We start from the raw sequence: 12,745 nt of genomic DNA on the forward strand, positions 1-12,745 counted from the left end.
ACACTTTGTTCCATAATTTGATGGTTGCTGTTTTGTTTGTTTTTCAGAGAGATGAAGCAAAATGCCCTGCCCTTCCGCATGCTTGCACATGTTCTCAAGACAGCAAAGGGCCTCCAGGACCTCCCGGACCTGCTGTAAGGAAATATTTGTTTATTTCTTGTCTTCCTTATGTATCTTATATAATTCTGATCTGTGGGAATACTGGGAAACAGAGAGAGAGAGAGAGAGAGAGGGATTTGCAACGGAATTAACAACAGCAAAATTTTACAGGGAACATTTGTGAATATGTATATCATTAAATTCAAGAGGAGTAAAGTCATGATAATTCCAATGTCAAGTAAACAGAGTATATTGAGCCAGCAATTTTAGACATATGTTTTGTATTTATTAATTCCACTGCTGCATATAGACTTGCACTAGTCTCCTGGCATATCAAATCTTATAATCTCATATGTACCCCCTGCTTTTCTGGGGAGCTTTAAGAGCTAGGGAAAATCTTGAAAGAAAGTAATTCAAGTGCATTGACTAAAATAAGCATTTTGTTTATCTTATCTGTGTTGTCTCTCATTTACAGGGTCAAATTGGTGGCAAAGGTCCCAGAGGAGACAGAGGACTACATGGATCACCTGTAAGTTTAATTTTAATTTATTCTAACTTTCTTTCTATCTTTCTATAAAATATTAATTGATGCTTGGTTCCAGTTTAAGTTAAAAATCCTCTGGTTCCATGACTATAAACATCAACAGGTTATGATCTCTGGCAATTTTGGCACCCAGCTCAAGGTAATAGTGGCAAATTTAACAGACTGGCAATTTGGGGATCAGTTTAACAATCCAGAAAAACATTCAAAGCCCTGAGTGGCAGCAGTGGGATCTTTCTGAGCATGAATTGATTGCTGCAATTTCCGACAATACAACAAGTCAATCAGTTCATGCAGCACAGATCATGAATCGACCATAGTCGGACTGGTTCTGTTCGATGTTGATTGACGTTTTTTCCTACTGAGCTGCTAGGATTTCTCAATGCCTGAGTGATAGCTGGGTGAAATTTATGCATGTTTGCTTTGGAACAATTTGTGCAATTATGTAATGGATACGGATGAATGCAATGACAACAATAGATTTATTTATGTTTGTCATTCAGAACTCAAAAATAATAAAAATGCTGAACTACCTTTCTGCAGGGTTCTTCAGGAAATCGTGGTGAGCCAGGCGCCCCAGGTCCACAAGGTCTGCCAGGCCCTCAGGGTCCTAATGGACTCTCAATTCCAGGAGAACCGGTAAGTCTGTTTGTTTTATTACTACCTGTGAGTGTGAGGTTATAGTCAGTTCATAACGTGTTAGGCTGATCAACCTGCTTTATAGTATCAAAGCCATTGCGCATAATCTAGTTTGCTTTCAGAAATCAACAGCAGGACCAATGCCAGAACAGTATAGTTTACTCGGTAAATAATCTAAAGGCATTTCATGAAAGAGAAGAGAACCAATGGGTTGGAATTATTGGTGTTGCTCATAATAAAGAAAAATTCAGACTCTTGACACCTATCCATTTTTGGTTTCACTATCAGGTACCACTATCAAAGAAGGCACTGGTATTTATTACCTTTCCACAATTTGACTCGAGGAAGATACTGTAATCTTGCCATTTAAGCCACTGCTGTATATGTGGTGAAATAGCTCTACATTATGTTGGGGAGCAGGTTCCATGATTTTGTATTAGGGATGATGAAGAAATGGCAATATATGTCCATATTATGTGAATGGGGAGCAGAACAGCTACACTAGTCCTACCTGCCTGCATTTGGTCCATACCCCCCCCCCCCAAACCAGTCCTATCCATGTACCTGCCTAACTTTCTTAAACGTTGGGATGATCTCTGCCTCGACTACCTTCTCTGGCAGCTTGTTCCATACAATCACCACCCATTGTGTGAAAAAGTAACCCCTATTAAATATTTTCCCCTTCAATCTATGCCCTCTGGTCCTCGATTCACCCACTCTGTGCACCTACCCGACGTATTCCTCTCATGATTTTATACACCTCTATAAGATCATCCCTCATCCTCCTGCACTCCAAGGAATAGAGTCCCAGCCTAGTCAACCTCTCCCGATAGCTCAGACCCTCTTATCCTGACAATATCCTCGTAAATCATGTGGGCAGGGAAAGAAATGCCATTAAAAAAAAACCTTATTTGGTCTAAATTTTCACAGGATTTGTTTTGCCATGAGCAACAGGCAGCACAAGACCTACTGGTTCTCTCTGTATTTAATGCAAACATCAATATGGTCAGCCTTTTAGCAAACCAGAGTATGGCCAGCCCAGAATATATAATATCCCAGTACTGCAGCATTTTTTAAACAAAATATAATTCTGAATAGGAAGATCTTATTCATAGATCTATACGTCCAATGGCTGATTGTCAATCACAATTACATCAAGCCACAATTCTCTTTTATGAACAATTATTTTGCAGCTGTGAGCATTATCTAATACGTCTGTTAAAAATGATTGTACCTGTCAAAAAAATAGTTGATTTTCTTTACATATTGCATAACAATTTCAACAATATGAACCTCAAAAATGATTACTGAACACAGTTGGTCAAGTCTTTTCCTTGGGTGTTTAATTTTAATGTTAAAACTCCAGCCATTTGTAGTCATTTGGATTTTGGTAATTTGGGATTTATCAAGAGAAACTGGTTTCAAGATGTTTCTAGTTATCAGCTGTTTTAGGCTACAGCTATTATGAAGATTCACATGAGAAGGAATAGTAAACATAATAATTTTCCATTCTATTACTTGGGGAGGTGATCTCACATTGCATAAATGGGAACAATTTGGGAAGTTGCCATGTACAAATACAATGGAGTTTGTCTTAATATTCAGATAACATTACTGAAAAAGATCTTGCTTGAACATATGTAAGGGATGGTGTCAGCAACAATATTTTTACTGAGAGCAAATTCCAAGTTCTCCTTTCAGCTCTGCCCCCCCTCTCCCATGTATGTTTTGTGTTCAGACCGCCATGCTCCTATAGTTGAAACAAAGAGGACCATTAATCAAATAATTTGAATGATGCTCCTTTAATATATCTATGAAAAATATTTAAAACCTAGACTGGCTTCACGATGATAGTTTTCACAGATATGCTTCAGCTGCAAAAGAAAGTTTGTTTTTCTGTCTTGGGTCTATTAACAACTTTCCAGGGTGGATTTTGGACCAGCTGTGACTTTTTTACTCCTGAGCTTCAAGTAATCTTTCAACAATCTGCTACTTTATCCATGGCTCTGCTCCATTGGCATTGAGACTTAAGTGGGACAAGATCTGTTGGCACTGAAATACTCAAATGAAAGTCATGCCAACAAACTAACCTCAAGGATCTGATTGGATAATTCCTGTTCCTAAATTCTTAGAAGAGAAGTAATAATGTTTTAAACAGAAACTAAATGGCTTGTCTAAAGTGACCAAAGGTACACAAAAATGCTGGAGAAACTCAGCGGGTGCAGCAGCATCTATGGAGCGAAGGAAATAGGCGACGTTTCAGGCCGAAACCCTTCTTACGACTGATGGGGGGTGGGGGGGGGGGGGGTGAAGGAAGGGGAAATGGAGGAGGAGGAGCCCGAGGGCGGGGGGGATGGGAGGAGACAGCTCGAGGGTTAAGGAAGGGGAGGAGACAGCAAGGGCTAGCAAAACTGGGAGAATTCAACGTTCATGCCATCCGGACGCAAGCAACCCAGACGGAATATGAGGTGCTGTTCCTCCAATTTCCGGTGTTGCTCACTCTGGCAATGGAGGAGGAGACCCTTTTTATTTATTTATTTATTGTTATTTTTTATTTTACCATGCAGGTTAACTGGAACCATTAAATCAATCAATTTTTTAACGAGCCATTTAAAATTTAACTTTGCTCCACCATCATCGTCCTTTCTGCTCTGGAGACAGAATCAATTTTAACACTCTGGGACATCATTGCCGTGAGACCATAACTGGGTGTTATCCTGTAAGGCAGTGAACAGACAAGATGCAAATAGAGGGGAAAATAGAGGGATCAGTGTATACACAAGCATAGCAACAATTTTCATTTGACAAATAAAAGCATTCAAAGACATAATCCCCTTATTAATTGTTGAAATATTATGTTTGGAGAAAGGAGAATTTTAATATTTTCTACAAGTTGATGCATTGATTTCTTGATTATCATGGTGAAGTTTCTAAATTCAGAATTGCTTCCGTTATTAGCAAGAATATATATGGGTTTCCAGAGCAAAAAAACAATCTGTTGGAGGAGCTGCGGGTTGAGCAGCACCTATGGAAGGAAAGGAATTGTTGACATTCTGGGTTGAAACTGCACCAGGACTGAGAATGGAGAGGGAAGTTAGCTGGTATAATGAGGAGGAGAGGAGGTGATAAAGGGACCAGAAGGTGAAAAATGGATCAAGGGGGTGGCATAGTAACGCAGCAGTAGAGTTTCTACTTTACATTGACTACAGGTGCTGTCTGTATGGAGTTTGGATGTTCTCTATGTGATCACTTGGGTTTTCTCCTGGTGCTCAGGTTTCTTTCCACATTCCAATGACATGTAGATTTGTAGGCTTCTGTAAATAGTCCCGAATGGGTAGGATATAACCAGTGTACGGATGTTTGTTGGTCCTCGTGGATATTGACTGAATTCCTCTCTTCAAGTAACCCTTGCTTTTCCTCTCTCTCCATCCCTCCCCTTCCCAGTTCTCTGACCAGTCTTACTGTCTCCGACTACATTTTATCTGTTTGCTTTGTTATCTATTCCCTTTGTCCTATTTTTGCACCTTACACTTCCTTATCTTTGTATATCCCTCTCCCCTGACATCAGTCTGAAGAAGGGTCTCGACCCGAAATGTCACCCATTCCTTCTCTCCAGAGATGCTGCCCGTTCCGCTGAGTTACTCTTTGTGTCTATCTTTGATCTAATATTAACCTTGCAACTTCCATCAAATCCATCATACAGCTGGGAACACTGTTAACCGTATAGATCATTTCAGGATAATTTTGTTTGTCATGCTGATGATGTGGACTTTGTCTTTTACAGGGACGTTCCGGAATGAAAGGTGATGCAGGTGAACACGGAATAGCAGGACGACCAGTAAGTATTATCTCTTTCATTTAAATACACCTAATGAATGTAATTGGGAATCTCATTTAGAAAGTCAACTAATGTTTGCAGTAGGGAATAAACAATAATTAATAATAATTAATAATAATAATATAAACAATTTATAATAATATTATAAACAGTTCTCTTCTTTGATTATTTGATAGGGTAGCCCTTTTATACCTAGAAACAGTTGATGAAGCATTTCATTAAAAAGTTTTACCAAGAATTCAGTCCCACCTGAGACTTGAGTATATTTATTAACCGTGTATAGTGGAATTTTACCTTGCACTGACCTTGGATCAAAGGCTAATAGAATATTGCATTTAACCAATGTTCTATTGTTTTTTTTGAATAATATAATTGTTATAATGCTCATTTTATAAAATCACTCTTAGGCAACATTAATGTACTATTGCATTTATACAGAGCAACATATAATTTTGTTGCAAAGTTGACTAATCTTTAGTGAACTAAAATTATATATTATTATATAAAATTGTATACCTATATAATAAAAAGCCCGTTGAATTTGATATTACACTATCGTAATGATTATCCCAACCTTTTTCTCACATCCTTTGAATTTCTGAATCAGTTCTGTAATATAATAATTGGATCTTTTATTACACAATGTTTTGAGATTGGTCTAAAATGACTCTGCTTAGCTTGCTACATTAAAAAAATTCTACTCTCATAGAAGATTTTAAAATTGCTTTGTACTTCTGCCAGTATGTATGTTCTATTGAAATTTAAGATCCCATCTTTAATCAGATTTCATTATGACCACATTCTTGTTTGTCAAGAGGTAGCTGAACAGCCATTGCTGAAATTTACTATAAACAACAGTAAATTCCTTTGGACTAGATGATAATTAAAAAAATGCAAATGCTGTAGATCTGAAATACAAATGGAAAATGTTGGAAACATACAGCAGGTCAGGCAGCATCTGTGAAAAGCGTCGTCCTACTGTGCATCTGTGAAAAGTGTCAGTGGAATAGTGCAAAAGAATGCTTGTGTGCCATGTCTCAGATGTTTAATTTGTAAGAAAAGATAGTGTCAGTATTTGGAAAAACTATTTATAATGTCGACCTTAGCAATGTATTAAGTATTTAAATACTTGTTTCTACAGTCTTATGGTAAAGGTCAGATGTACATTGGGAAATGCACAAGATTACATATTTTTTAATAAGACATATTTTAACAGCAATGTCTGACTAAATCATTTGTTTGTTAATAGGGATTAATTGGACGACAAGGCCCATCGGGTTCGCCAGGATCAGACGGCTCAAGGGTAGGTACCTTTGCTGTCATATAAAAACTGGTTTAAAGATGATTCACTGCTCTAACTTGGTTGCTGAAATAATTGTGGTATAGTAGCTTTCAGTTTTTGTCCATGATTTATGCCTGTGGATAATACATTAGGTAAAAGGTATCAATCAGGAGAGTCACAGAGCAAAGTAAGAACTATTTTTTAAAATTTACATATTAACTAGGCAGATCAATTTCTGCATTAACAGTATGGAGAATGAGTTCAACACGTAAAAGAGTATATTTCCATATTTGGCGGATGGCAAATTTAAATCTACTATTTAAAAAGGGAGAGGGACAAACTATAAACCGATCAGACTGACATCTTCCAAATTTGGCTCCTCCTTTGTTCGCTCCCCCTCCCCCTCCCCCTCACGGTGGTCTCCCCCACACCGGGTCCCCCATTGTTTCCCCCCCCACCGTCACTGCTCGCCCATGCCGGGTCCTCTGTTGTACTTCCCACCCCTTCCCCTCACGACTTCTGATCACCACACAATAGAAAGAATCTGATCGTGCTGGAGTGAATGCAGAGGAAATTTGCCAGGATTATGATAGTATTGGAAGATCTTAGTTATGGGGAGAGTTTGAATAGGCTGGGGCTTGTTCTCTCTGGAGCAAAGTAGGCTGAGGAGTGATCTGATAATAAGATTATTAAAGGGGTAGATAGGGTAGTGAAAATCTTTTTCATGGTAGCAATTACAAAATTAAGAAAACATAGTTTTAAGGTGAGAGTTTTAAAAGGGATAGGAATGATAGTTTTGTTTTACACATAGAATGGTGGATTTTTGAAATGCACTGGCAGATGAATTGCTGGAATCACATATAATTACTACGTTTAAATGGCAATTCGACAGATACTTAAATAAACAGGGTTTAGAAGCATATAGGCCTAATGTGGACAATAGGGAGTCATGTAGTTAGGCAAAACGGTCATTGTGGAATAACTGCTAGGCATCTACCAATGCAAGGATAAATGGCACCAAATATGTCATTTTTTACTTGCTGGTGAATACAGCCATTTGTCTTCAAGAAGGAGCTTTCAAGATTTGGCACTGCTCTGATTTTGGCAAGGGATATGCCTGGAATTCTTAGGTGGGCTCCATAATTCCATTAAAGTAACAGATTCACTCAAACTATCCAGGCATCTGATCCACGTGCTAATTCCTTCTGTCTGTGTATATTTATCCCTTTCTGATATCATAGGTAATAGTAGACATTAACAAGCTTTAGTGGTCATTTAATTAGACATCTAATTCCACCTCACAACCCCCCAAAAAAACAATTTCTGATGCTTTACTTTGAATGGGAATTGAATGCGAAAAGGTATAATAACTTATTTTGACATTATTGAAGCAATATTTCTTTTATGCTGTAGGGCTTCCCAGGTAAAGATGGACCAATTGGTCCACGTGGACCCCAAGGACCAATCGTAAGTCATGTCTTCAGAAATGTATTGTTATTTAATGTGAATGTGTCAATCTTCATCATAATAGCATCTAAAATTCATCATTTTTGGGCAGCATCTTTTCAAAAACTCAATGTTAAAACACAAGGCAAAAACGAGAAAGATTAATTTCTTCAAACCTGCATAAATGTGAAGTCTAAACATTTGATATTAAAATTATTGTGTTTTACAGCAGAGAAGAAGGCCATTCAGCAGAATATGCCTGAGAAATCATATTGGCTGAGAAACCTTAAACTGTCCCTTCTGATTTTGAGTCTCAAATGTTTTATCAGTTTTAACATTAAGGGAACACCCACCAGTTTAGTAAGAGATCAAGGAAAGCCAATATCCTAATATTCTCAATTTTTAATTTATGTTAATATCTGTAATCCTGGGCCTTATTCAAGTAATCACATGTGAAATATGAGGGAATCGGATCATGGTTCAGAAACTCACTTCTTATTTCCCTCATTTCATTTCAGGGTCCTCCGGGTAACCCAGGTTCGCCTGGTCCCCTTGGGAATCAAGGGAAACAAGGTTCCACAGGAATGCAGGTAAGTTGTCAACTTAAGTAATTCAATATCCTGGTTGAAGGAATTGGTGAATAAGGAATTGTTATCATTATCAGTTTTTCTATGCATCTGCAGATTCCTGCAGATCTTCTGTTTCAAAAAAATATCTTTACTTTCAAAGACCTGTGCTTAATACTGTGTGTCCCTGAGATCTCAGCAGAGGCAAACACTTGCGGACATCCAGTTGCTCTGTATACCTCAAGCAGGTGGATTTGGAAGAATGATTGCTCTAAATCCTTTCTTGTGTTAAAATGGCAAAAGACTGAATTTATGCATAGTTGAATACATTCTGTACACGTTCAAATATTATTATTGTATGACATTTTATTGGAAATTCTCAAGGACCTCCGAACATTTAGACCGATTTCTAGAATGCTTTTTCTCCATGACTGTTAGACAATTTAAAACCATTTCAGCTCTACTTCTGTGATTAAGACTTTATTTTAAAATCCTATTATATAATGTTAAGGACAACGAAGAAGTAAATGGTATTAGAAAATAACAGTAAACTTTAAATCAAATGGTCCATTAGTGCACAAATAGTAAATAAATCATCAATTTCCTCTGCCTGATAAATATGCTGGGCACATTCACTTAGAATTCCACACACAGGGACATTTTAAACGAATTCACCAAACATTCACACCCTGATCCTGAGCATAATTCCAAAGCCTTTAAGATTCTCACTTTTGACAGCTTCAAGCTATGTGATGTTTTCAGACTGTTTTGAGCTAAATTATTCTTGGTAGCCTGACATATCAATAAATTAAGCACAGATGTTGTATAAGTCTAGAGCTGAGCGCTCCACTAGAGTATGATGAGGACATCAGTGTTGTTTCAAATAGGCCCTGATCTGATGCATATGGATGATTCCTAGCCTAATGTCTTCCAAGCACTGACCTAGAATTTTCATTTATCCCGATTGATGAGCTGAGTTTGTTTGCATTATTTGCATCTAATTTTCTTTAGCCAATTCATAGGCAATTTTGGATGAGGTGGGTAGTACACATAGAATGGAAATTATATTTGTGTGTAAGAGAAAGTATGTGGGCATTGCCCTAACATTCTTTCCAGGTTCAATCATCAATATCATTGCTTGCCCACATACTTTCTCTCCCATGTTTCAAACTTCATAGATGTTGTTAAGGGTGCATTCATCCAAACAGGTGGAAGTTATTCCATCTGACTTATTATAGGTCTCAACAGAACAGTCACAACATCTCTTCTCCTTATTTTCTGGAACTGATTTTCTATCCTACATGAAGGGATAATTTCCAGTGGATAGTTAACCTACAGCACATCTTTGGGATGGGGAGGGAAACTGGAGACTCTATGCAGACTACACCTGAGATTATCTATGGAGCAGAGGAAATAGGCGACATTTCAGGTCTTGTTGCATCTCCCCTTTTCCTAATCAGCCACCATTCAGGTAATAGTCTACTTTCCTATTTTTGCCACCAAAGTGGATAACCTCACATTTATCCACATTATACTGCATCTGCCATGCATTTGCCCACTCACCCAGCCTATCCAAGTCATCTTGCAGCCTCCTAGCATCCTCCTCACAGCTAACACTGTCCCCCAGCTTCGTGTCATCCGCAAACTTGGAGATGTTGCATTCAATTCCCTCGTCCAAATCATTAAGGCACCTTCACAGATGCTGCCTCACCTGAGGCACACCATTAGTCACAGGCTTCCAGTCTGAAAAGCAACCTTCTGCCATCACCCTTTCCTTCCTTCCATGAAGCCAAATTTTCTATCCATCCTTGGATCCCATGCGCTCTAAACATCCAGAGCAGCCTACCATGTGGAACCTTGTCGAATGCCTTGCTGAAATGCATATATACAGCTCTGCCCATGTCAACCTTTTTGGTCAGATCTTCAAAAAGAAAACACAATCAGATACGACTTCCCACGTACAAAACCATCTGACTATCCCTAATTAGCCAATGTCCATCTAACTGTGCAGTGATTATTTTTTACATACAGTTCAGTAAAAAGGTTACTGTACATAGGTATAACCATACTTGTACAATAGTGTAAGAATAGATCACACTGATGTAGTACACAAGAGCCTCAGGTCACGTACTAGTAGGATGAGGAACAGCTTCTACAATAACACAATCACATTGCTGAACTCGGAGTCCCGCCGATAGATTTCTCTGGTCCCTCCGTCCCCATTGTTTAATTATTCTGTATTTTTTGATTATTCTGTATCTTCTCTCTTTCTATTTTTTTATTTTTTATTTCTTTATGCACAACTATTACGGACTGACGCAAAACTGCATTTCGTTGTACTCATACTTGTATTTGTGCGATGACATTAAAGTTGAATTGAATTGAATTGAAGAGTTGCCATGTTTCCGGTGCCAACTTGTTCAAGTTCAAAGTTGTTAAAAATGCAGAGAGTGTTTAAAATTAACGCCAGATATAAGGTGTTCTTTGTGTCTTTTAGAGAGTTTAAAGGATTTGAATCTCTATTTTTGAAAGAATGGTGCAAAGAGGTTCTTTAAATGTTTTTAGTCAGAGATAGATAGATTATTGATGCACAAGGAGGTGATTACTGCAGACAAGAATGCAGAATCAGGTTTACCACAAGATCAGCCATGATATGAAATGGTAGAGCAGTCTTATGGGTGATTACCCTTGATTATCCTAATCAAATGTTTATATGTTCATATATTTGTGTCAGTTCTAATTAATAGAAATTATTGCTGGTTAAAATATGGGTTTGGAATACATTAAGCTATTGGTGAGCACAAGGGTGAGATGATAAAGCACATGAGGTTGCATCCACTGCACTGGACTACATATATAAAATATTGACCTTATTTGGGTTTTTTTGTGTGCCTTGAACACTCTGTGTTAAGCATTGTATAATTTTACCTTTAAAGAATAACGCAATTCAAGTATTTTTTGTCTTTGTTTTTCAGGGACCAATGGGACCGAAGGGTGAGAAGGGTGACCGAGTAAGTGCCAAAAGGATATTGTAATTCAAACATTAAAAATTGCATCATCATAAAAAGCTGAGATCAATTAAACCGATTGAGTCTGTGACAGCTATTAATGCAGGTTTATATCTCAGAGTAACTGAGAATGAATTATGGGATAGAGATTAATGGAAAGTTAGGCTGGATTGACCGACCAACAAAACAAATTGCTAAACCAAGAACCGCACGAAAGCATTAAGCATGAAGGACCATACTATAAGGTAGCCGTTATCTCATTAAGATATTAGTATTTGGCTTAGTTATATTGTTTGCTCAATGGAAGTTCCTGGGCCATTCGGCACTTTGAGCCTGCACCGCCATTCAATATGATCATGACTTATCATCCAACTCGGTATCCTGTACCTTCTTTCTCTCCATACCCCCTGATCCCTTTAGCCACAAGGGCCACATCTAACTCCCTCTTAAATATAGCCAATGAACTGGCCTCAACTACCTTCTGTGGCAGAGAATTCCAGAGACATTTTGTAATTTTGTTTTTTCTCCTCTCAGTCCTAAACGATTTGCTCTTTATCTTTAAACTGTGACCCCTTGTTCTGGACTTCCCCAACATCGAGGACAATCTTCCTCCATCTAGCCTGTCCAACCCCTTAAGAATTTTGTAAGTTTCTATAAGATCCCCCCCTCAATCTTCTAAATTCTAGCGAGTACAAGCCGAGTCTATCCAGTCTTTCTTCATATGAAAGTCCTGACATCCCAGGAATCATTCTGGTGAACCTTCTCTGTACTCCCTCTATGGCAAGAATGTCCTTCCTCAGATTAGGAGGCCAAAACTGTATGCAATACTCCAGGTGTGGTCTCACCAAGACCCTGTACAACTGCAATAGAACCTCCCTGCTCCTACACTAGCGACTTAGAAGAAGGGACAGGTGCACTATTGTTATAAAGATAAGCAAGAATGCATAGTGTACGGATATCATTGAGTTCTGCAAAGTCCAAGACAACAGGCAAAAATGTTTCAGATACCATAAAACATGGCAAAATGTAAGAGTATGCAATTTGTGTGAAAAATTGAAAAGCAGAATATTGTTTAAATGGAGAGGAACTATAGAATAATATAGAGGAAATTGGGTTCCTCAGACTTGAAACAGAATGCATGTGTTACAGCAATTAATGAGAAAGACAAAAGGAATGTGGCCTTTATTCTGATGAGGGATGAGTATAAAAATAGAAACGTCATGTTCTAGATTTGGTGAGGAGGGATATACCTGATTTGGGCACTGTTCGGAATTCCTGGGATGAAAGGTATAGAATAGGTTAGGTTAGTACTCATTGGAATTCAGG

The 12,745-nt window shown here is 38.1% G+C and overlaps 1 protein-coding gene across 5 annotated transcripts in view; it reads left to right on the forward strand.

Annotated features, from left to right (window-relative positions):
* Window positions 1-12,745, forward strand: part of LOC129699402 (collagen alpha-1(XII) chain-like) — a 246,614-nt gene that overhangs the window by 215,545 nt on the left and 18,324 nt on the right. For all 5 annotated transcript variants that reach the window (XM_055639133.1, XM_055639131.1, XM_055639134.1 and 2 more), the window contains 8 exons: window positions 48-134; window positions 575-628; window positions 1,184-1,279; window positions 5,064-5,117; window positions 6,367-6,420; window positions 7,813-7,866; window positions 8,364-8,435; window positions 11,387-11,422. In XM_055639133.1, coding sequence (XP_055495108.1) covers window positions 48-134; window positions 575-628; window positions 1,184-1,279; window positions 5,064-5,117; window positions 6,367-6,420; window positions 7,813-7,866; window positions 8,364-8,435; window positions 11,387-11,422 — 507 coding nt within the window. The remainder of the gene's footprint in view (window positions 1-47; window positions 135-574; window positions 629-1,183; window positions 1,280-5,063; window positions 5,118-6,366; window positions 6,421-7,812; window positions 7,867-8,363; window positions 8,436-11,386; window positions 11,423-12,745) is intronic.

Source organism: Leucoraja erinacea, chromosome 8 (assembly GCF_028641065.1).
Source record: "Leucoraja erinacea ecotype New England chromosome 8, Leri_hhj_1, whole genome shotgun sequence".
NCBI lineage: Eukaryota > Metazoa > Chordata > Chondrichthyes > Rajiformes > Rajidae > Leucoraja > Leucoraja erinaceus.